Source organism: Crocodylus siamensis, chromosome 2 (assembly GCF_052110815.1).
Source record: "Crocodylus siamensis isolate JL-2025a chromosome 2, ASM5211081v1, whole genome shotgun sequence".
Taxonomy (NCBI): domain Eukaryota; kingdom Metazoa; phylum Chordata; order Crocodylia; family Crocodylidae; genus Crocodylus; species Crocodylus siamensis.
The window spans coordinates 224955263-224976968 of NC_143396.1; the positions used below are offsets into that span (position 1 = coordinate 224955263).

Below are 21706 nucleotides of genomic sequence, written 5' to 3' on the forward strand. Positions count from 1 at the left end.
GTCAAACATAAATGTTAAAGTTCCTGGGTGTTCTTGTGTTGGGAAGAGATTCCCATTGCTAACATATATTCCTTGTTTTGTGCTTGCAGGAAAGGCTAAAGCTGGTGACTGTCCTGGGTGCTGGGCTCCTCTGTGGAACTGCCCTGGCTGTGATTGTACCAGAAGGAGTACATGCACTTTATGAAGATATCCTGGAGGGTGAGAAACAGACCAGCTTTCATAGATGTCCCTGTGAAAGGCAACAAAGATAGCCTGACAGTTGTCTAAAAACAATTATAAGTTCTTCCTCCATTACCAAAACATCACGGCAATTGCTTTTGAAAGGAAGTTAACTTATGTTTTATAGACTGCTACTTTCTGTGGTTTGAGTCCTTTTCAGTTGTTACAACCTCTGTAAGGGCTTTATAGATCTTCATTAAGTGTGCACCAATAAAGATTTTTTTGGGCCAATATCTGGCCAATACCAATCCAATTGCTGATATGCAGCTGGCTCCAGGGCTGGAGCAGGTGCTGTACAACTGGGGCATGGTGCGGGACAGCGGCAGCTCATCCAGGGGTAGCTCCTGCCACTATGCACACCCTGGGAGAGCATGGGGGTGGGGATTTCTTTTAAGTCAGGTTTATTCTATTTTTGGATTATTGTTTTGAGGACTCTCAGAAGCAGACTTTTTAAGGGAAGACTGTAAAAATTTTGTTGAAATTGGTAACTATTTCTCTACAGCAGTAGAGGCAACCTTGGTAGGCTGGAGAGTTGCAAATTAATTTCCATGCCTTCCCTGGGTGCCACTTATGATCCCTTTCCCCTGCTCGGTCTGCTATGGTGCTCTCTGCCCTGTGCCCCCTACCCTGTCTGATTCTGTGCTTACTACCCTGTGCTTCATGTTACATCTGATGCTCTTTGCTCCCTATCCCATCTTCCCTGTGCTGCGTGTTCTGTCTCCCCACTTCCATCTAACATTTGCCACACACAAAGCTTCCTGTGCTACTTGTGGCATACCATGGGTTGTCCATCCCTGCTCTACAGGGTTTCCAAACAGCCGCTTTTTGTGTATATGACTAGAAAGTGTAACTGACAAGTGGGATTTCTTTTAAGTCAGGTTTATTCTATTTTTGGATTATTGTTTTGAGGACTCTCAGAAGCAGACTTTTTAAGGGAAGACTGTGAAAAAGAGTGGGACAAGATGAAGAAATTTAATTCCAGACATGATGGAGAGAACATGAGAGAAAGACAAAAGCAAGTGACTAAGCCTGGTGTAGTGAACAGGGCAAAGGTTGCTAAAGGAGAGTTGGGAAGAGAGGGGAAAATAAAGCAATAAACGTGGCAATGTTCTTTTAATTGCAAATTAATATCTATGCCTGGGGCATGACTGAACTCTTGTGCATAATGTATTCTTCTTCCTCCCTTCTCCCACGCCCCCATTACTGATTTCTTCAAAGGTTCATTCAGTTTATAAAAAGAGCAGCAATGAGACGTGTTTTTCCTGAACTGTCCAGGTGTCTTTAACAGTGTGGGGGGATCAAAATAATTATAGCATTAAAAGGTTGGGTCTAGCACAGCATCATGCTTACACCTTCCATAGCTCCTTTTCATATTGGGGAATTTCACACGCTTTACAAGTACTTCTTCAACCAAATACACACACGTATAATATCGCTGTTTTTGGGATGGAGGTGGCATATTCTAGAGGCTTGAGACCCAAACTGGGGATATCAGTTCAAACTTCTGACTCAGCTGCTGGTTTGTGCCTACCTTACAGAGGTATGGGATACAGAGACATCAGGGTCTTTTATGGATGGAGTTTGCAGAGGTAGCCAAAACAGAGCTCAAAACTCCTGATTCCTGACTTGTTTAAACTAGATGTGTGCTGCTTTTCTACACCTGTACAGCAAGAGGGCAGATGAGCTGACTTTGATCATATTAGCTAGTGAGAGAAGCCACTTAATTATTATTATTATTATTATTTTTTTTTTATTATTTATTTTTTGAAACTATAACAGGCCCTGTTAGGTAGGGTTAAATGTGCGTCAAGAAAGTCTCGCTTTCCCATTTGAGTCATGTTGTGACTTCTGATGTACAAACGTGTAGCTCCTGCGGAAATGGATGGAAATGCAGGGAACCAACCATTCCCTGATGGGAATGGATGTGCGTGCAGGGAAGCAAATGGTGCTTCTTGAGGCCTGAGGACTCTGCTTGCCATGGCACAATAGGCCCTGTATGTTTGATACTATGCAAATTATGTTCTACTTTGTAAGTTTAAAGCTTCATTATTTATACTTTTTCATAGTGAAATGTGACTTGCCACATTCTATTTTGCCTGTTTTAATTTCCCTTTCTTGCCCCCTGGTATCACTTAAGTACCTTTCAGTTTGTTTTCTGTACTGTTTTGTCTTTGAAATTAGTAGGGGTGGCAAAAGGTAAACGCTTCTGTTCATGATCTTTCCTGAAACATTAACTGCAAATTTGAACATTTGGGGCCTAACAAGACAAATGTCATCCTTCTCACACCTTTTCTTTTCTTTTCTTTTTTTTTTTTTGCTTTACTATGAGTTTTGCTTTGTTTTTTCTGTTATGCACTGATATTCCTAGTGTGGGCACACCCCTAAGAATAATTTTTAACTTTTGATTCAGAAGGGATCGATGCTTTGAATTGGACTTTTGTCAGTCTAATAAAATACTTCTCAATTCAAATGTCAGTAAAACTGTTAGTTTTAGGAAAATTTAGTAGGATATCTCCTACATTTGTATTATTCCACCCTGCTGGTTCATGTCTTAAGTCAGGGCTGTCTAATGGGTAGACTTTGGTGTTAAATTGCTTCCCTCCTTCTGCCCCCAAACTCCTGGTGTGGGTGCTGCTCCCTCAATTGCATTCCAGGTGCTGTCACTGGAGTCCCTGGGTTCCCCCTTGTCCCTCCTGCTGCCTCATCCTGCCCATGGGGACACAGGTACACAGTGCAGAACATTGGGGGAGAGAGACTGAGAGAGACTGTATAGCTGGGAGAGTTGGGTGGTATGTGGCATGGCTCTGTAGTGCAGGGAGCCACATTGTATGCCCTGATGCAAAGTGGGGGGGGGAGGGCCTGCAGTATGCAGCTTGTGTGATATGTGGCCAGGAGTCTGTGGCTGTCAGCCACTGGGAGGTTGGACAGCCCCACTAAACTAGAACTGTACAACTTTTGGCCTGTGGTCCCTGCACCTGCCTCTTTCATTGCTGTAGGGTAGGGGAGGGTCCAGGAGGGAGCCATGTGCTGCCTGTGCAGTGGGATGGGGAGACCTGGAGGATCACTAGTGTCACCCAGAGGGGATCCCAAGAGCCCATCCCCAGAGTATATCATCTGTGCATCATGTGACCTGGGTACTGCACTGAATTTGGACAGCTCTGCTCTAAACTACTTGATAATATTCCTTCATAGAGTTGGCAACCTACAATTAAAATAAAACATTTCACACTATTTCCTATAAATATAAAGGTTCTGTGTTGCATTTCGGTAATGTGGCACCTGCTTTTTTTACTGGGGATTCACTCTTCTCCTGCACAAGAGCATGAAAGAAGGAAACCTGCAAGTGAGCATATGCCACTAGTGTCTGTCCCCAAAATAAACCAGGTCAGAACGGTCACAAACTCCTGCAAGACCGTTTCAGGCTGGACATAAGGAAGAATTTCTTTACTGTCCGAGCCCCCAAGGTCTGGAACAGTCTGCCAGCGGAGGTGGTTCAAGCATCTACATTGAACACCTTCAAGAGTAAATTGGATGCTTATCTTGCTGGGATCCTATGACCCCAGCTGACTTCCTGCCCTTTGGGCAGGGGGCTAGACTCGATGATCTCCCGAGGTCCCTTCCAGCCCTAATGTCTATGAAGTCTATGAAATCTATTAGTAAAATCCCAAATCTTTGCCTCTCACTTTTCCTCTAACTCGCTGGTTTTCAACCTTTTTTAGTCTAAGTACCCCCACCAGCCAGACACCAAGTGAGGGGAGGGGTAGCATGTAGTCAGATGCTGAGTGGGGAGGCGGGACAGAGAGCTGCCGCCTCCCAGGGGCAGGGCGGAGAAGCTCACTGGACTGGGGTGAGGGCAGCAGCGACTGCCTTGTGCAAGCTTTCCCACTCTACAGAGGGGCACCCCTGTCCTTGCCCCATCCTGACCCTGCTTCTGGGAGATAGCAGTGCTCTGTCCCTGCCCACCTGAGTGTACCCCCTAGGACTGGTCCAAGTACCCCCAGGGGTATGCGTACCCCCTGGTTGACAACCCCTGCTCTAACCGAGTCTTTAACAGTGTCAAGCTCTCAGTCCAGGAATAGAGAACTCTGAGAGCTCCCTCTGGATTATGACTACTAATCACCATGTCTGTCTGTCTCAGGGAAGCACCATCAGGCCAGCGAGACTCAAAATGTGATTCAGTCTGAGAAAGCAGCTGAGATACCAGCCGTGCGTGAGCATGGCCACGACCATTCAAGATTACACGCCTACATTGGGGTTTCCCTTGTCTTGGGCTTTGTCTTCATGCTTTTGGTGGACCAGATAGGCAACTCTCATGTGCATGCTCCAGATGGTAAGTCAAGACTCCTCTAACATAGTAGGATTGGGTTAGAGTTCATGGCAGCAACCAAAATGCTAAAGTTAAATAACACATTGCAGGTTTCTGGACATTGTTGTTAAATTTACCAGAGGCTACCGTTCAGCTTGAGGGCTAAGTTTTTTGCTAGGTTATTCTACAGACAGTAAAGGCATGTAGCAATGGTATGAAATACTAAAGCAGTGTTACGCTCTTCGTTCAAGTACTGCATGATTTGCTTATTTAATTCATTAATGCTTTGGAAGCTAAACCTTGCCATGCTGAAGAGAAAGAACTTGTTTAAAACTCATGCATGAACAACAGTATTGATACTGTAATGATAGTTGAAGCCTTGTAGGATTAATGTGGTATGTATTCTACTAATATGCATATTGAAAGGATGTAATTTGCCTGGCTGAGTAACAGTGTTGGTTGCAATTTGTAACCTGTTGTGCTTATCTTGTAACAAATGTCAGCTATCTGCAGGTAAATTAAGCTCATAAACTGCTTAAGTGCACAAGAACGCCTTGGCCCAGTCTCTACTCCTAATGTAATTGTACTCTTTTTAACTGCATAATTCATTAACTGATTAGCACCTGTCAATTTCCAGTTGTCTGATAGTAGACCTGAACCAACTAGGTCCTGTTAATGTCAAGGCTGCTGTTAGAAGCATTAGGAGAGACAAGGTAACAACATTAATGAGGTGTTAAACTTTTAGTGTGGGCTGTGCTAGGATTGTATGAGCATTATGTATGCTGAATTTGTGTAGTCCTGGTAAGCACTAAGTCTCTAGACTGAAAAAGGCTGTGCCAAAGAGTTTTTTACTTTTCTGCTTTACTTTTTGCTCTGCCCAGCTGTGTACAATTGACTTCAGTGGATTTTGCATGGGCCACAGGCATGATGGGACCTATATTGACTTCCATTGTTTCATAGTTGGTAGGGTCAGAAGGGACCTGAGCAGATCATCAAGTCTGACCCCCTGCCATGGCAGGAAAGAGTACTGGGGTCAAATGACCCCAGCAAGATGTACATCTAGCCTCCCGTTAAAGACCCCCAGGGTAGGAGCCAGCACCACTTCTCTTGGAAGTTGGTTCCAGATCCTAGCCGCCCTGACCGTGAAGTAACACCTCCTGATGTCTAGCCTGAATCTACCCTCTGCCAGCTTGTGACCGTTATTTCTAGTCATTCCTGGTTGTGCTCGGGGGAACAGGGACTCTCCCAATGCCTGCTGGTCCCCTCTGACTAGTTTGTAAACAGCCACTAGATCCCCCCCTCAGCCTGCTCTTCTGGAGTCTGAACAGGTTCAGGTCCCGTAACCTCTCCTTATAGGGCCTGCCCTGCTGCCCCCTGATCATGCGAGTGGCCCTCCGGACCCTCCATGTTGTCCACATCCCTCCTGAAGTGCAGCATCCAGAACTGGACGCAGTACTCCAACTGCGGCCTAACAAGAGGGGGAGGATCACCACCTTGGACCTGCTTGAAATGCATCTGTGGCTGCATGACAAGGTACAGTTGGCCTTCCTGACTGTGTCTTCACGCTGTCAGCCCATGTTCATTTTGGCATGAATAATGATGCCAAGATCCTTTTCTGCCTCTGCACTGATTACATTGGTCGTGATCATCCTAGTTAGAGGTGCACTCGTACATTGGTCTAATGTCAGATCAGTACTGATATAAAGAAAATTGGTTGTATCAGATATCGGCCTAATGGGGCTGATTTAAGTTGTCCAATTTAAATGCCAGTGCTGCACAAAGTTGCAATGTGGTACTCAGGCAGTGAGGAACACAGCCAGCAGCATGGAGAGCTGTCTCACCAGCTGGTAAGTCCATTGTGGTGAAAAGGGCATGGGGAGGTGGGGGGAAGATCAATTCCCCCTGCAGTGAGGGAGGGGACAGGTGCAGGTGGCTCCTGCCACTGCTTGCACCCGGTGGGGGAGGAGCATGTGCCCCCACTCCTCTTCCCTCGCCCTTCCCCTCCCACCACACCGGACTTACCAGCTGGTATCGGAAATCAGATCGGTATTGACCAGTATGTTTCCTTAAAAATCAGCTAGCAGTATTGGCCCCAGAAATCTCTACTGTGCACCCCTAATCCTAGTACATTTACGGTAAATGTATGGGGGTTTTCTGTGTAGGGTAGAACAGCGTTTAGATAATGCTTTCTGACAACTAGGTCAGTAAACATTTGTAGCTTTAATGTAAAGTTTTATTCCCCTTATGGAAGTCTTGTGACAAATACAGTGGATGATGATATCCATTCTGTCACGTTTTACTTTGTTATTGCTCTCAATACTTGTCAGTTTTCAACAATGTACTTAGGGTTACGGGTTTTTATCATATCCTCTCCCTTTGTTTTTTGTTTTTTCCTACCTCTTCCACAGTTTTCTCAATGTTTTTTTTGAAAACTTTCTCCAGAAATACTCATGTTTTGCCTTTATTTACTGAATTGGTTACCTTATTAGATTAACTTTTATGAAGAGAGACTTAGCAAATAGCTACCAGGAAAGTTGGGTGAATGACCCGTGTTAGAATCTTGTTCCTTATGTTTCCTTATTAGCTGAAAATAGACTTCTTTTTTGTGGTTGACTCATCAGAAGCATAAAAACTTTGTTATAGGGAACAGTCCTTACTCTTTGCTTTGTGTCCAAGATGTGAAATGCAGCGCATTAACTGGAAGTGTTGCCAGAATAGTTTGGAATTTATGTAATTCCCTTTCATGAGTTAAACTAGTGATATTAATTGCCTAACAATTTTGTTATCCCCAGGTGACTAGATTTTCCTTTGCTTCAAATGAAAATAATTATAGATGCTACCATGAAGGTATAAAATTAAATGTGATTATCTGATTTTTGTCAGACTGTTCAGGGGGAAGGAAGGAAGCTTAAATTTATAGCAATCATATGGTAAAAGAACTTGAAGGCAGGTGTTTGAACATTGTGGATTAAAAGAATGGGTGTCCTTATGCTATGTAATAGCTGATGGTCTATTTAAGGGGATATAAAAAACATTTTTACTGATCAATACCCCTCGTGTTGGGTGTGGGTTTTTCTTTTTTTCCAACATAAAAAGTTAGATTACACATAGATGATGAGGGAGTAGAGTAATCTTCAGTCAGTTGCAGACATGAATGGCCTGTCTGTATTTGATCAGAAGCAATTATGTCTTGCATCCTCTTTCTGTGTTAAAGTGTATGGTGAGATTAGTGTCTCTGCTTCAGCACCTGTGGTGGCATAGAAGTTCCATGAAGTGCCCACATTATACCATTTCTTCCTGCTATTGGGAGCCCTAAGGTGTTCTCCATGTTGAGGCTTGTTGGAAGGGCCATGTTAAGAGTAGAGGGGATGGAATTGGGCCTGTAGCACATGAGAATAGTATGGAAATTCTGAGCAGTCCCAGTCTGTAGAGCCTGCCTTCAGAAAGCTGTCTGCACCATCATGCAAGTTGGAGCCACTTTTGGCTGCTCTCATTTTGTTGGGAACTGCATTGGCCCTTAGAGCAACTTAACATCCTGAGGATACAAAGGTGTGGCTTGAGCCACTTATTCCCTTCTACCTTCCCAGCACAGAATTTTAAATTGTACTTTGGTTTCAAGAGATTAAGAAACATGGCTGCTGTGTTACACCATGAACATTCCTGTAACTTGTGAAGGATAATCCTTGTCTTCATTTGTGGGTAGAAAAGTTGTGTTGATTTTGAAGTTGTTAGGGTCTAAAAAATGTATCTCTTGTGTTTCCAGGTATTGTTTAAAGATAAAAAGGTCTTAAAGTAAATGCATGACTGTAAAAATTGGTTGTAGCTAGGAATTTATGCCTTTAATGTTAGTAATATTTTTCTTCCAGCATAACTTTTATGCTTGTATAGGTCATTCTTAATTTCTTGATGATCATTATTTCAGACCCAGAAGCAGGAAGATCAAGCAATTCCAAAATCACTACTACGCTTGGACTAGTTGTCCATGCTGCAGGTAGGCTGGAAACTTCTTTTCATATAACCGAAAAGGGGCTATGTCTGCCATGGTATTAGGATGCCTTTCTGGACATCACCAATTTGAAAACTAATTTTCCTGAATACACATTCACCAATTCTGTGGGGATTTTTTTTTTTATATGTTGAGAAGCACCTTTTACACCTTTTTCTAACCAAGCTAACATACCACTGTTTAAAAATCAACACCAGCTAGTATATGTGTTTAGGTAGATATCATTTGGATATAATGGGTTTAAAAAAACCTTGATCACAGTAAAATGACTTAACTTGGTAGGAAAACTACCTACATGCCAAGAAACAGCAGGAGAACTTTTACAATTATGATTTGTTCGAATATAAATATTACAAATGTAAAGTATTGTCAAAGCCAAAAATTAAGAGGAACAAAACTTGTATCAGTCATTGTAATAACATGCTTGACCCAGTCATTTAGAGGCTAGTGAGTCCCCACTTGACTTATTCAGTAAATTACTTTTTCTGTAAAAAGCATGCTGTTTTGAAAGTCTTGAATATTTTTATATCCTCTACTTGTTTGAAAAACAAAAGGAGAGCAATGGTTTTGGACATATCTTAATGCAAAAGAATGCATTCCACTTCACTGAAATGTACCATATCACTTAAATTGGATGCAATATTTTTGTTTTCCTGAAGAGCTGTTGTGCATTGTTCACTTTCTGCTGGAACAGGACCAGGCCCTGGGGCAGCCATGATACCCTCTGATGACTGGACTGCTCCTGCCATGCTCTGGTTCTAGGGTATCCTCCTTTCAGTTTCACTTGCCACACCTTGATGTACCTGGTTGATCTTAAAAAGTGACTGGACGCTCCTGCCCAAGGGTCCTAGAATGAGCACTGGTCCTTCCTCCCAGTGAGTCCCTCAAACCCTGTTAATTCCAATCCTGTCCTCTTGCTGTATGGGCTCTCCTGGCCATCCATGCCTCTCAGGACACCTGTTATCTTCTGGGCTATTCATGGTCTCCAAGCTCCCCTGTAGCCACACCCATCCTTTATAGGTGTTAATGGTCATCATTCAGTGGGGTGTCTTGCCCTAAATCAATACCAGACTGCTTCACCTCTCTGTTAAACTGTTACGCTGCCACCCCAGTTAAATATTTATTTGCTTCTAGCTGCCTGTCAAAGATGACAGGAGCCAGTGGCGGTAAGACCCAGAGAAAGCTGGTGGCAGAAGCCAGCAGCAAGGCCTGCCCAGCTTTCCCTCCCCAACCAGAAACCCCTGCTTAGCAGAAGCTTCTGGCGTGGGACCATGGGGCTGTTCCTGCTTCCCTGTGCTAGAGAGGGAAATGTGGCCCTCAACAGCTTGCCAAAACTCGGTAAGTGGCCCTGCGCCCGAAATAATTGCCCCCCCCCACACACATTAATTGCTGTTTTGCTTATTTTTTGTTTGCTAATCCCTCTGATGAATCACTTTTACACTTCCAGAACTCTGAGGAGCTTTCAAAGACTATCTGTTAAAAAAAAAATTATTGGTTTTATTTTACAGGAAAAAAATTTACATGTAGTGTGGGAAGGGATTGACTTATGTGCAAGATGGGTATTATTAATTAGACTTTGACTAGTAACTGGTTTTAGTTTCAGCACCGGGCAGATCACGGGGCCTTTACCACTAGAAATCTGGACATGCAGGCAGGTGTGCTTGCAGGTGCACGCAGATAGATGCACACAGACCCCTTACCCATAGGATGGCATCATTTTAATCCATTCCTGGCAGGTTGGGAGCTTGTTGTCTTCAGTACAGTATCTGTGCTCAACAAGCCAGCTTTAGTAACTTTTAGAAGTTCCGTAAGTGTGTGGGTGTTTCCAAGAGTTTTCAAGACCTGTGCAGCTGGATTTATAGCCTTAAATTAAACCAGGCTTTCAAATGGAGGAAAGTGAAGAATAGTATCAATGTTAAAATTTTCTAAGTTACTTTTAAGGCATTTTTTTCTCAGACAATAATGGTGCTAGGTATAAAACAGAGGGTCATGTGGCATAATATGAATGGTTGGTGAATGAATGAAACCAGTTAGAACCGTGTGTTATTGTGTTGTGGCCATCTTAAGCCAAAGCAATCTAAAGAGATTTTCTTATAAGCTGCCAGTTATGCCTTTCTTTTCTTTATCCATTCAAACATTGTTTGTTATATGTAGACCCTTCGTAATTCCAACAGTAATATCTACATTTCTGTCAATTAAAAAAAAAACTCAGCCTGTTTTTACATCAGAAGCCTGTTTCATAACATAGGAGAGCCTAGTTACCAAAGCTGTCCCTGCAGAATGATTCCAGTTCATCTGTATGTGCCAAAGACAGTTGGTTCTGGGTTAGAGTTTTGCCCTGTTGAAGTCTGTACTCAATCTCCCATTGACTTGAGGGTTTCACTCTGAGTGGCTCACGGAAACAACAATAAAGCACGTTAGACATATGATGGGACACTATTAAGGCATTCGTAAGTGAGGGGAATTGTTTGTACAAGTGTAAGGTTATGTATTATTGGCCAGTGAAAAAAGTAAAACTGTGTGGATAAATAATTGGTGATTTCATGTGCACTCTCCTGACTTTCTATCCATTAAGCTGACGGTGTTGCGTTGGGTGCAGCTGCTTCCACTTCCCAGACCAGTGTCCAGCTAATAGTGTTTGTTGCAATTATGTTACACAAGGTAAGTCCTGAGTGTGAAGTCTTTTTTTTTTTTTTTTTCCTTTATTAAAGTTGTTGAGGGGCAGGCTTCTACCTGTAAGAGTTGGTGTTTTGGGGCTCTTGGGAATGTGGTCCTGCAGGGGAGTGATGGCAATACAAATTAAGGGACTGAAGAATGCTTGTGTAAAGATGGATGGTTCTGGGTGTTGAAATATAAGGCATGTCCAGTCAGTCTGGACAGGGAAAGAATAAGGAGGGATTTGGGCTATTTGATACCAAACCCTGCAGCCATGCCAGCCAACCAAAGCCTACAAATAGTGGGGAAGAAGAGAACAGCACAGACTAGTTTAAAAAAAAACCCAAAAAAAAAAAACCCCACCAAAACGTGGCAGCCTCACAAGGCATTTGAAGCAGGGGGTCAGAGAGAAAGATTTGACTTGGGTATGCCAACAGCTTTTCAGAGATTTGGAGGGCATGTTAAGGTGTAGAAAACAGCTTCCTCTCCTGCTACAGTTAATTTCTGTCTATATGGTTCTTACTATAGGAACAATGCAGATGTGATGAGAACTTGACAGGTTGAAGGGTAAATCTTTTTGAAGTTCTCATAATGATCCTGTTTTGTATTTTGTTTGTTTTGTTTCGTTTTTTAAAACATAAGTGAGGCTAAACCAGTTACATCTGAAGCAAAACTGAATGCAGTTCCTAAAATAAGTTGTTTGAAATGCTGACTTGGGGAAGTTATGAATATTATAACTGAAAACAGCTTTCCAGTTTCTCTTTAATATATGGGCAGTCTTGTCTGTACCATGTACAATATTTACTGGATCTTGTTTTCAAGGATTTCAAGGGCACAGTTGTATACCTGAGTTGTATATGCCATTGTTGTGATGACACTATATTACAATTATTAGCCGTGTATTTTTTCTTACCTTTTGCATGCCTACAGGATTTGGAAATAAAATTTGATGCACTTGCATTTTTTGTTTGTGCAGTAAACAAACAATGCATGTTATAACCATGTTCAGAGCTGAAAATGCTAAGCTCAAAGGCCACAGTGTATTTTAGTTCAGGATATGGTGATTTCTGAGTTCTTAAAAATAAGAACACTTCTTCGGTTGAAATGGTTACTGGCAATATGCTGAAAATGTAAAATATTAATTTTAAAGGAATAAAGAAAAGGTTTTTAAAAAATAGGTCATTTCTAAAAAGGAATTTTTTGAGAGAACGTTGTGGGCTTTTTAGGGGTGTTGGTTGTAGCCATGTTGGTCTAAGGACGTGGGTAGATGAGGTTCTTTGGGTAAATGTGGTATCTTAGACCACTAAATAGTTGGAAAAGTTGTTCTTTGCAGGCTTTAGGGCACAAACATTCTTCAGGCATAGGGAGTCTGCTGTTTTGTGTTCTGGATGCACTAGAAGCCAATATGCAAAATGTAGGTCTGGGGTTGTCAGATGGCAGGCAGGTTATAATGTGTGGATGGCAGGCAGGTTATAATCCAATGTCTATATTTAGTTCATGATTTTTTGTATCTAGTAGATTTATGAAGTGAAGTTCATGGACTCATCTACTGAAGGTGTTTTGTAAATTCCCTTTAAGAATTAGAACTGAGAGATTAGAGTGATTATTTTGTGAGAAGTGCACACCCGCAGGTAATTGGGTATTTTAGTGTTGGATAGATTTTTGTTGTGCATTCATTCTGATGCACAGTTGTTTGGTTTCACCTACATATTTTCCATCAGGGCATTTAGTGCACTAAATTACCTGTGGGTGCCCATTTCTCAAGAGACAACCACTCTCTCTGCAATCTCTCTGTTCTAATCCTTAAAGGGAATTTATAAAACACCTTTCATAGATGAGTTGGTCTAATAAAAGATTTCACATTTACCTAAAGAACCTTGTCTGCCTTCTTAAAAAAAAAAAAAAAAAAAAATCCTGTTTTCTGTCCCTCTAATTAAAGCACTTTTCCTCACCAGCTCTTATTTCTAGGGGTCTGCTGAACTTGAGGTGGCTGCCAGATGATTTTATGGGCAGCAAATGGGACTGGCAGCCATGTTCACAGGTGAAGCACAGCAGGCCACCCCCTCTAGCCAACCGACCATGGTAGCCCTTTGGATGCAAGGGCTGTCTGTCATGCAGTGCTGCCCTTTGCCACTGAGAGGTGGGGCCATATGACAGGTAGCCTTCACAGCTAATCAGCAGCCAGGAGCAGTGGTGGCAGCCTCCTTCCCCCTCACCTGCAGGCTGCACAGCCAGGCCATAGTGTCTACAAGGACTGCTGGCTCCCCAAAGGGGGCCAGCATTTTATTTTTGGTAAGTGGGTTGCTTTTGTCAGGGAGCCTGCCAAAAGCATGGAGGCTGCATTTTTTTGCCACCCCCCCCCCCCCCCCCCCCCCCCCAAAATCTTAATTGGATGGAACTGCATTTTAATTTTGAAGGTTTTTCTATCTTGGTTAAAGGGACTGGGGGGGTGCTAAGGACACATATCTTTTTTTCTTGCAGGTAGCCTGAAAATTGTGATTACAGAATTGGAATACATTGGAATAAAGAGTTATTGTAGCCAATCAAATTGAAACGGATGTGTCAATATTCTGCAATACAGTTGTCATACAGACCCTAATACTCTGATAGGCTACTTAGTCAGCCAGAGTATAGCTTCATATACAGTGGTGGTATAAAGAAATAATGCTACAATGGTTATTGAGATGTGACAACACAGAGAAAGGCCGGATGGTTCATAGGTCAGTTCGTTTAACTATAGCGCTCTGGCTGAGAATATTCCACTTTAGTAGAGCTAGTAGAAATAGTTACCTCAGCTACTTTGTTTTCAAAGTTCTGCTTAAAGTTGCCAAGAATCTAGGTAGGAAGAAGCTGTATTGACTCTTATTTTCTTACAGGCACCAGCAGCTTTTGGCCTGGTTTCCTTCCTTATGCATGCTGGACTGGAACGGAATCGAATCAGAAAGCACTTGCTGGTCTTTGCATTGGCAGCCCCTGTTTTGTCCATGGTGACGTACTTGGGGCTAAGCAAGGTAAAGGTTTGTGATTCAGCTCTGTCCATGATGAGGTTTTGAGGAGATGGACACCAGTGTGGGATTGTTTAACAAGTTGTTCAAAAGTGCTTTACCCCAGTTTATTTTTCCATACCAATAACTGTTAAAGGGATGTTACTGCCATTTAGCTACTATCTCTTCATCAAGAGGAATGTGTTGCTTGTTATTAATAAGCAAGTAATACTTTCCCATAATTTAATGCAAAAGGTGCAGCACAGTGGCACTTCAGAGGTTAACTTGCTCAGAAACGCACACAGTTTCACAGACAACAGCCTACTTTGTGAGACAATGTGAGTGGACTTGCAGATATAGGGGGTCCTGATGAAAAAGAATCTGGTCATTTAAATACTAAGGGGAAAGGGCACTGCTGAGAGAAGTAAAGGTGGGTTGAAGAGATCAAAGGGGATAAACAAAGCTGTTAACCCACTGAGGGACATGGGGGCTTAAAAACACTGGCTCAGGTAATGAGATAGACTCCTTAAATTCTTATCTGCGATAAGCTTGCAGAAGGTAAGATTCTTCTAGCATGGCTTTGTTGCAGGGAGGTCTTGTCTTGCCAACCTCATCTTCTATGACCAGGTAACTCACCATATGGACATGAGAGAGATTGTATACCTTGACTTCCAAAAGGTCTTTGATCTAGTATCCCATGATGTCCTTGCGAGAAAATTGGAGGATTGTGGGCTTAACTCTGAGACAGTCAGGTGAGAAACTGGCTGCAGGATAGGACCCAGAGAGTCATAGTAAATGGTTCTGTCATCCTGGCGAGAAGTGGGCAGTGATATGCCACAGGGGTTGGTGCTTGGTCCAGTATTTTCAGCATGTTTATTAATGATTTGGATGTGGGTGCGAAGAGTTCACTGGCCAAGTTTGTGGATAACACCAAGTTATGGGGAAGCATGAATACGTTTGATGATATAGGCTACAGATACAGGCGAACCTGAGCAGGCTAGCAAGTTGGGCAGATCAGAATCTGATGAAGTTCAACATCGAGAAATGAGTAGCAACCCCCAACACACCTACAGGCTTGGCAGCACCGAACTGGCTAGCACCATGAATGAAAGGGAAAAGAAGACTGAGAGGAGACCTGGTAGCAGCTTACTGATACACTAAGGAAGTGCATCAAGGACTCGGTGAGCAACTGTTCACCGGAGCACACAAGGGGAAAACTAGGAGTAATGGCCACAAACTCCTGGAAGATCGATTCAGGCTCAACATTAGGCAAACCCTCCTTGCAGCCAGGGTGACCAGACTGTGAAATAAGCACTCTCCAGAGGTGGTACAATCACCTACCCTGGAAATCTTCAAGAGGACTAGACAGTCACTTTGCTGGGGTCACCTGGCCCCCCAATTATCTTTCCTCCTTGGTGCAGGCAGCTGGACCTGATGATCTTCCAAGGTTCCTTCCAGCCTTACAATCTATGAATCTATAAATCTATAGTCCAGTCTGTGGCTGCTTTCTTGTTCCACAATTTTACATTCAAGTTGGTGTTTAAAGTTCTGTTGTTTAAGATCAGCTACTCTGAGGTCAGTGATGGAATGTCCAAGTGGGTTAAAGGGTCCTAATACAGGCTTTTGTGTCTTTCTGGAATTGATGATAGATTGGTGTCCATTCATTTTTTTTTCATATAGGGAACTGTAGATTGTAGTAGGCCCGAAGCTGCTAGTTGCTTGACCAAAGTTTGGGTATGTCATACTGCAGTTGCTAAGTTAAGAGGCAATGGAAATGAGTAGGCAAGAGAATGTCAGAGGTGAGAATAATTTTAGAAAGTGTGAGCAAGACTGGTTAAAAGAGTTAAGCTAAAGGTTGAGATTACTTAGTACTTGCTGGTCTAGTATACAAATGCAGAGTACATTTAGTGGTTTTATGCCAGTTAGGTCTGGTTTAGAACAAAATATAACTTAAATTGGGGATAAAAATAGGTATATGAATATAAGCATAGAACCTCTATTGAGCCAAGCAATACAGTGTAACAATCTGGTTTCATCTCAGTCCAAACTCTTCAGCCTTGAACTACAGTTCTTGCTGATTAGCCCTTGCTGAATAAGGGCTCTTCTAAAACTTTCATTTGAAACCTAGGTGAGAAATCCTTTTTCCTAATAAGCTGCCCACCTGTCGGAGGGTTTTTAAGACTTTAGGAATTAGTTTAAAATTATCTCAAATGTTAATATGATTGTTATTTCTCTAGCTGGATGCATATTTTACAAATTGTAGTAATTTGCTTGATCTGTCCTGCTTAGTCATTTATGCTAGTTGTATTTTTATTTTTAAATTGGCTATTAAAATTTATCTGCACTTATGCTTGTTAGTATTTAATTTTGGTGCGGTGGGCTCTTTGATATTGCCCATGTCACAGGGTTTGTATTGTAGCAGGTTGGAGTGGGGTCTGAGTCTGGCCCTGTTGCCTTGAGTAGCTTTGATTTTTAGGTTTGTATTGTAAGTGTAGAAATCCCTGTTCGAGGTCCCTAAGATGTGCATCAAGAGAAGTTGTGGAATCTCCCTCCCTGGACATTTTCAAGAGCAAGTTAGACAGACACTTGGCTGGCATGGTTTGGTTAGGGATAATCCAGCCTTGAGCAGGGAGCTGAACTAGGTGATTTTCATGAGGACCCTTCCAACGAAGCTACTGTGTTTGCAGTCAGTGGGATCAGAGCAGGTATGGCTGTAATGTACCATTTGGCAGTAGAAGATGAATTCTGGTGTCTAGGATGAACACTGGTCGTATGGAGCTAGCTATAGCCGTTGGTTGGCTTCCTTTAGCGTGGTGGTGATGTATCCATTACAAAATTTTATGGTGGTGTCCAACAGATTAATATGTTGGGTGGAGTACTAAAGAGTTTGATGGAAGGGTGGAAGTTGTTTAAGTCCTGCTGGGATTTCTCTAAAGATTCCTTCTCATGTGTCCATATGATGATGTCATCAATGTACTTGAGGTATACTAGGGGGATGAGAGGGCAGTTGTGGAGGAAGTGGGCTTCAACGTCTTCTATAATGTATTGGCATTTTGGGGGGGAAAGAGGGTGTGAGACCTGTACAATGTGCCCATGGCAGTACCATTTGTTTGTAAGTATAGGAAGTTGCTAAATTGAAATAGTTTCATAGTTGGTAGGGTCAGAAGGGACCTGAACAGATCATCAAGTCCGACCCCTGCCATGGTCAGGAAACAATGCTGGGATCAAATGACCCTGGCTAGGTGATAGTCTAGCCTCCTTTTTGAAGACCCCCAGGGTAAGAGCTGGTTCCAGCTCCTAGCCACCTTGACTGTGAAGTAGTGCCTCCTGATGTTTAGCCTGAATCTACTCTCAGTCAACTTATGGCTGTTCCGTGTTACTCCCAGTAGTGCTTGGGGGAACAGGGACTCTCATTGCCTGCTGGTCCCCCTTGGCAAATTTATAGATGGCCACCAGATCCCCTCTCAGCCTTCTTGTGGAGGCTTAACAGGTTCAGGTCCTGTAGCCTCTCCTTGTAGGGCCTACACTGCTGCCCCATGATCATGCAAGTGGCTCTCCTCTGGACCCTCTCAGTGCTCAGGTATGTCAGCTTGTGCTGCAGTCACACCTCCAACTCGGTACAGGCACACACTGGGTCTCTTTACATCAGGTTGTGTTCACCAGGCTTCCACCTTTGAACCAGACTAGAATTTTCCCAATGAGTGATGCTGCTCCAGGCCACTCTCAAGATTGTCAAGCACAATGGGGTCCTGTGTCTCAGCTGGAAGTCTGACAGCACTGATCATTCTCTTTCTTAAACCTTTACTGTAGATATGAAAATACAGCAAGACCCTACACCTAGTCTTGGGCACCTCTTTCCAGCTTAGTCCTTTGCTGCAAGTCATCATCCATTGTTTACAGATCCTTCCCCAAATTTTGGTCTATGGATCTCATTTTGGTCAAGTTGCTTTGAGCAATGGTGAGTATCAGGTTTTGGGTGACACTGTGCACTGTGACCCAAGTCCCAGCTAGAGGGGAATCTGGGCATTGTCTCCTTTTACCTACTTCTTTGGTGGAAATGAGCAGATCCTGTCTATCTTCTTCCCTTCCACCCCTTGGTTTTTTTCCCTTAGTCCTTTCATCAGATCCCCATGCCACTTTCCTCCCATTTAGCTCTTCCATAACAGCTGTTCTACGCTGTTGTGTCTGCAGCCCTGGACTCATTTATAGTGAAGCTGATCAGCAATAGAGACTGCTGTGCTCCTCTACACGTCCAGCAGAGAAGCTCAGCACAGAGGTCGGTTTAATGTTAAAGTCTGTGGATGTGCTTCAGAAATAGTACATCAGTCTACTGGAATGGATGCACTCCATTGGGAATGAGTGTAAAGGACAGATAAGCAGAGAGTAGAACAGCTAGTAGAGGGCATCATAAGCAAGCAGAAGGTAATAAAAGGCTTACTTGGGAGTTGGAGAAAATGTAAGAAACAACCACTGGAAGCTGGATATTTGAAAGCAAAATCTGACCTAACACCCATAATAAAGGAAATTTGCCACTGATGTAATTGTATTGATGCTTGCTTTGAATTACTGCTGTCCTTTGGATATAAGATGGACTTTTAAATATGAAATTTCTTCTAAAAATAGCCAGCATCTTATAGTTTCATAGTTTGGTAGGGTCATAAAGGACCTAAGCAGATTATCTAGTCTGCCCCCCTGCCATGGGCAGGAAAGGATGCTGGGGTCAAATGACCCCAGCGAGGTGGCTGTCTAGCCTCCTTTTGAAGACCCCAGGGTAGAGGCAAGCATCACTTCCCTTGGAAGTTGGTTCCAGCTCCTAGCCACCCTGACAGTGAAGTAGTGTCTCCTGATACCTGGCCTGAATCTACTCTCAGTCAGCTTATGGCCATTATTCCTTGTTACTCCGGGAGGTGCTCGGGGGAACAGGGACTCCCATTGCTTGCTGGTCCCCCTTGGCAAGTTTGTAGGCAGCCACCAGATCCCTCTCAGCCTTCTCTTGTGGAGGCTGAACAGGTTCAGGTCCCGTAGCCTCTCCTCGTAGGGCCTGCCCTGCTGCTCCCTAATCATGCAAGTGGCCCTCTCCTGGAGCTTGATGCTATCCACATCCCTCCTGAAGTGCGGCACCCAAAATTGGATGCATTTCTCCAACTGCGGCCTAACCAGTGTCGCAGAGGGGGGAGGGTCACCTCCTTGGACCTGCTCGTGATGTATCTATGGATGCATGACAAAGTGCGGTTAGGCTTCCTGACCACGTCCCCACATTGGTGGCTCATGTTAATCTTGGAATCATCTTGGAAACACTACTCCTTCTCTGCCTCTGTGCTGACAAGAAGGGAGTTCCCTAACCTTTCTCCCCAGGTGCAACACCTTGCTTTGTCCATATTGAAACCCATCCTATTCTGATCCGCCCACCTCTGTAACCTGTCCAGATCTTGTTGTAGCCTGTCCCTCTCTTCTAGCATGCCCACTTTTCCCCACATCTTGGTGTCGAGGTGCTTTTCACCCCCTCGTCCAAGTCACTAATGAAGATACTGAATAGTGTGGGCCCGAGGACCAAGCCATGGGGAACCCCACTGCCCACATCTCTCCAGGTCAAAAATGACCCGTCCACCACCACTCTCTGAGTGTAGCCTTCCAGCCAATTTGTGACCCATCTGACTGTGGGCATTGATACCACAGTCACCTAATTTTTTAATGAGGATGAAGTGAGAGATGGTGTCGAAGGCCTTCCTAAAGTCCAGAAAGACCACATCCACTGTGACACCTGCATCCAAGGATTTTGTGACTTGGTCGTAGAAGGCAACCAGGTTGGTCTGACAGGACCTGCCTCTAATGAACCCATGCTGATTGCTCCTAAGCATAATCTCCCCTGCTGGTCCCTTGCAGATGTGCTCCTGGATAATTTTCCCAAAGAGCTTTCCTAGGACTGAGGTAAGACAAACGGGCCTATAGTTTCCTGGGTCTTCCCTCCGCTCTTTTTTGAAAATGGGGACCACATTGGCCCTTTTCCAGTCCTCTGGCACCTTGCCAGAGCACCACGAGTGGTCGTAAAGCTGTGCCAGGGGTCCCGCTATGACCTCTGTCAATTCCCTCAGCACTCTGGGGTGGAGATCGTCAGGACCTGCTGATTTGATCATGTCTAGTCCCACCAGAAGTTCCCTGACTAGGTCCTAGCTAATCCTGGGCCTGGCCGCGCCTCCCCTGGGTCTGTCTGGGATCCCAGTGGTGGGGGGGATGTCCCTGTCTCTGCTCAAGGACAAAGTGCAAGAGTGCAATGGAAACAGGAGCGGTATCATCATCACAAATAATGTTCTTTACTGTTCATAATCCATCCTTATGGGGGATGTTAGTATATAGAGATGTAATGTGCATGGTTGCTAACATAGTATTTCATAAATTGTGAGGGTCTGGAAGGGACCTCGCAAGATCATCGGGTCCGGTATTTGCTGGAAACTTGTTGGTAGAGCCTAGGTTTTTTAGGAAATCTATGATGTCCTTCAGATAATTGGCATCCCAAGTAGTACACAGGAATAGAATATAGTCAATATGTTGTGTATGTATTTAATTTTATGCAGTATACGTAATTTTAGGTCACTTTAAACTACGGTACAGACCAGGGGTGAGCAAAATATGGCCCGCGGGCCAGATACAGCCCACGAGGCCATTCTATCTGGCCCATGGAGCCCCTAAAATATGTAGAAAATTAATATTTCTCTGCCCTAGGTTCCTGTCAAAAATGGCAGGAATCAAGGGCAGTCGGACCCAGGGGAAGCCCAGCGGGCTCCCAAACCAGGAGGGCCTGCTTGGCCCTGCCCCTCAGCAGGAGGGGGCCGCTCAGCTTTTCTCCAGGCTCCTTCCCTGCTCTTTCCCAGTGCAGGGAAAAGCAGCTCTTCCCCACCCTGTGGCCAGCGGTCCCTGCTGCAGCCACTTGCATACCACGCAGGGCTGTTGGGAGCAGGCACAGGCAGCCCCATGCAGGCTGCGAGCAGCTGCAGCACGGGGTGCCGGCCGTGGGACAGGAACAGGCTGCTTTTCCCCCCTGCACTCGGCACCACCTTGTAACCTGGCCCCACAGCCAGCCTGGGCCTCACGTGGTTCTGGGCTAGCTCATCAAGGCTGTGCATCACCGCAGCAGCTGTGGCCCTCCCACTTGCCACACCGGGCAGTGTTTGCCACCACCACCTCTGCTGCCCAGTGTGCGAGCTCTGGGTGGGCAGCAGCAGTAAACATCGCCCAGTACGTGCAGCCCTGATGGGTGAGCCTGGATCCAGCATGGGGCCCAGGCTGGCAGCAGGGCTGGGTTACAAGTTTCATAGTATTATAGTAGCTACGGTCAGGATGGACCTGAACAGATCATCTAGCCTGACCCCCTGCCACAGGAAGGAATGAATGCTGGGTTCACGAGACCCCAGACAGGTGATCATCCAACCTCCTCTTGAATTTGCCCAAGGTAGGGACGAGGACCACTTCCCTGGGAAGTTGGTTCCAGATTTTGGCCACCCGAACTGTAAAATATTGCCTTTTGATGTCTAACCTATC

General features: G+C 44.3%; 1 protein-coding gene across 2 annotated transcripts in view; it reads left to right on the forward strand.

Moving 5' to 3' along the window:
* The window catches only part of SLC39A9 (solute carrier family 39 member 9), a 41318-nt gene that overhangs the window by 10136 nt on the left and 9476 nt on the right, over positions 1-21706 (forward strand). For both annotated transcript variants that reach the window (XM_090033224.1, XM_090033225.1), the window contains exons 2-6: positions 90-198; positions 4358-4549; positions 8448-8516; positions 11107-11192; positions 14063-14197. In XM_090033224.1, the coding sequence (XP_089889350.1) occupies positions 90-198; positions 4358-4549; positions 8448-8516; positions 11107-11192; positions 14063-14197 (591 nt within the window). The remainder of the gene's footprint in view (positions 1-89; positions 199-4357; positions 4550-8447; positions 8517-11106; positions 11193-14062; positions 14198-21706) is intronic.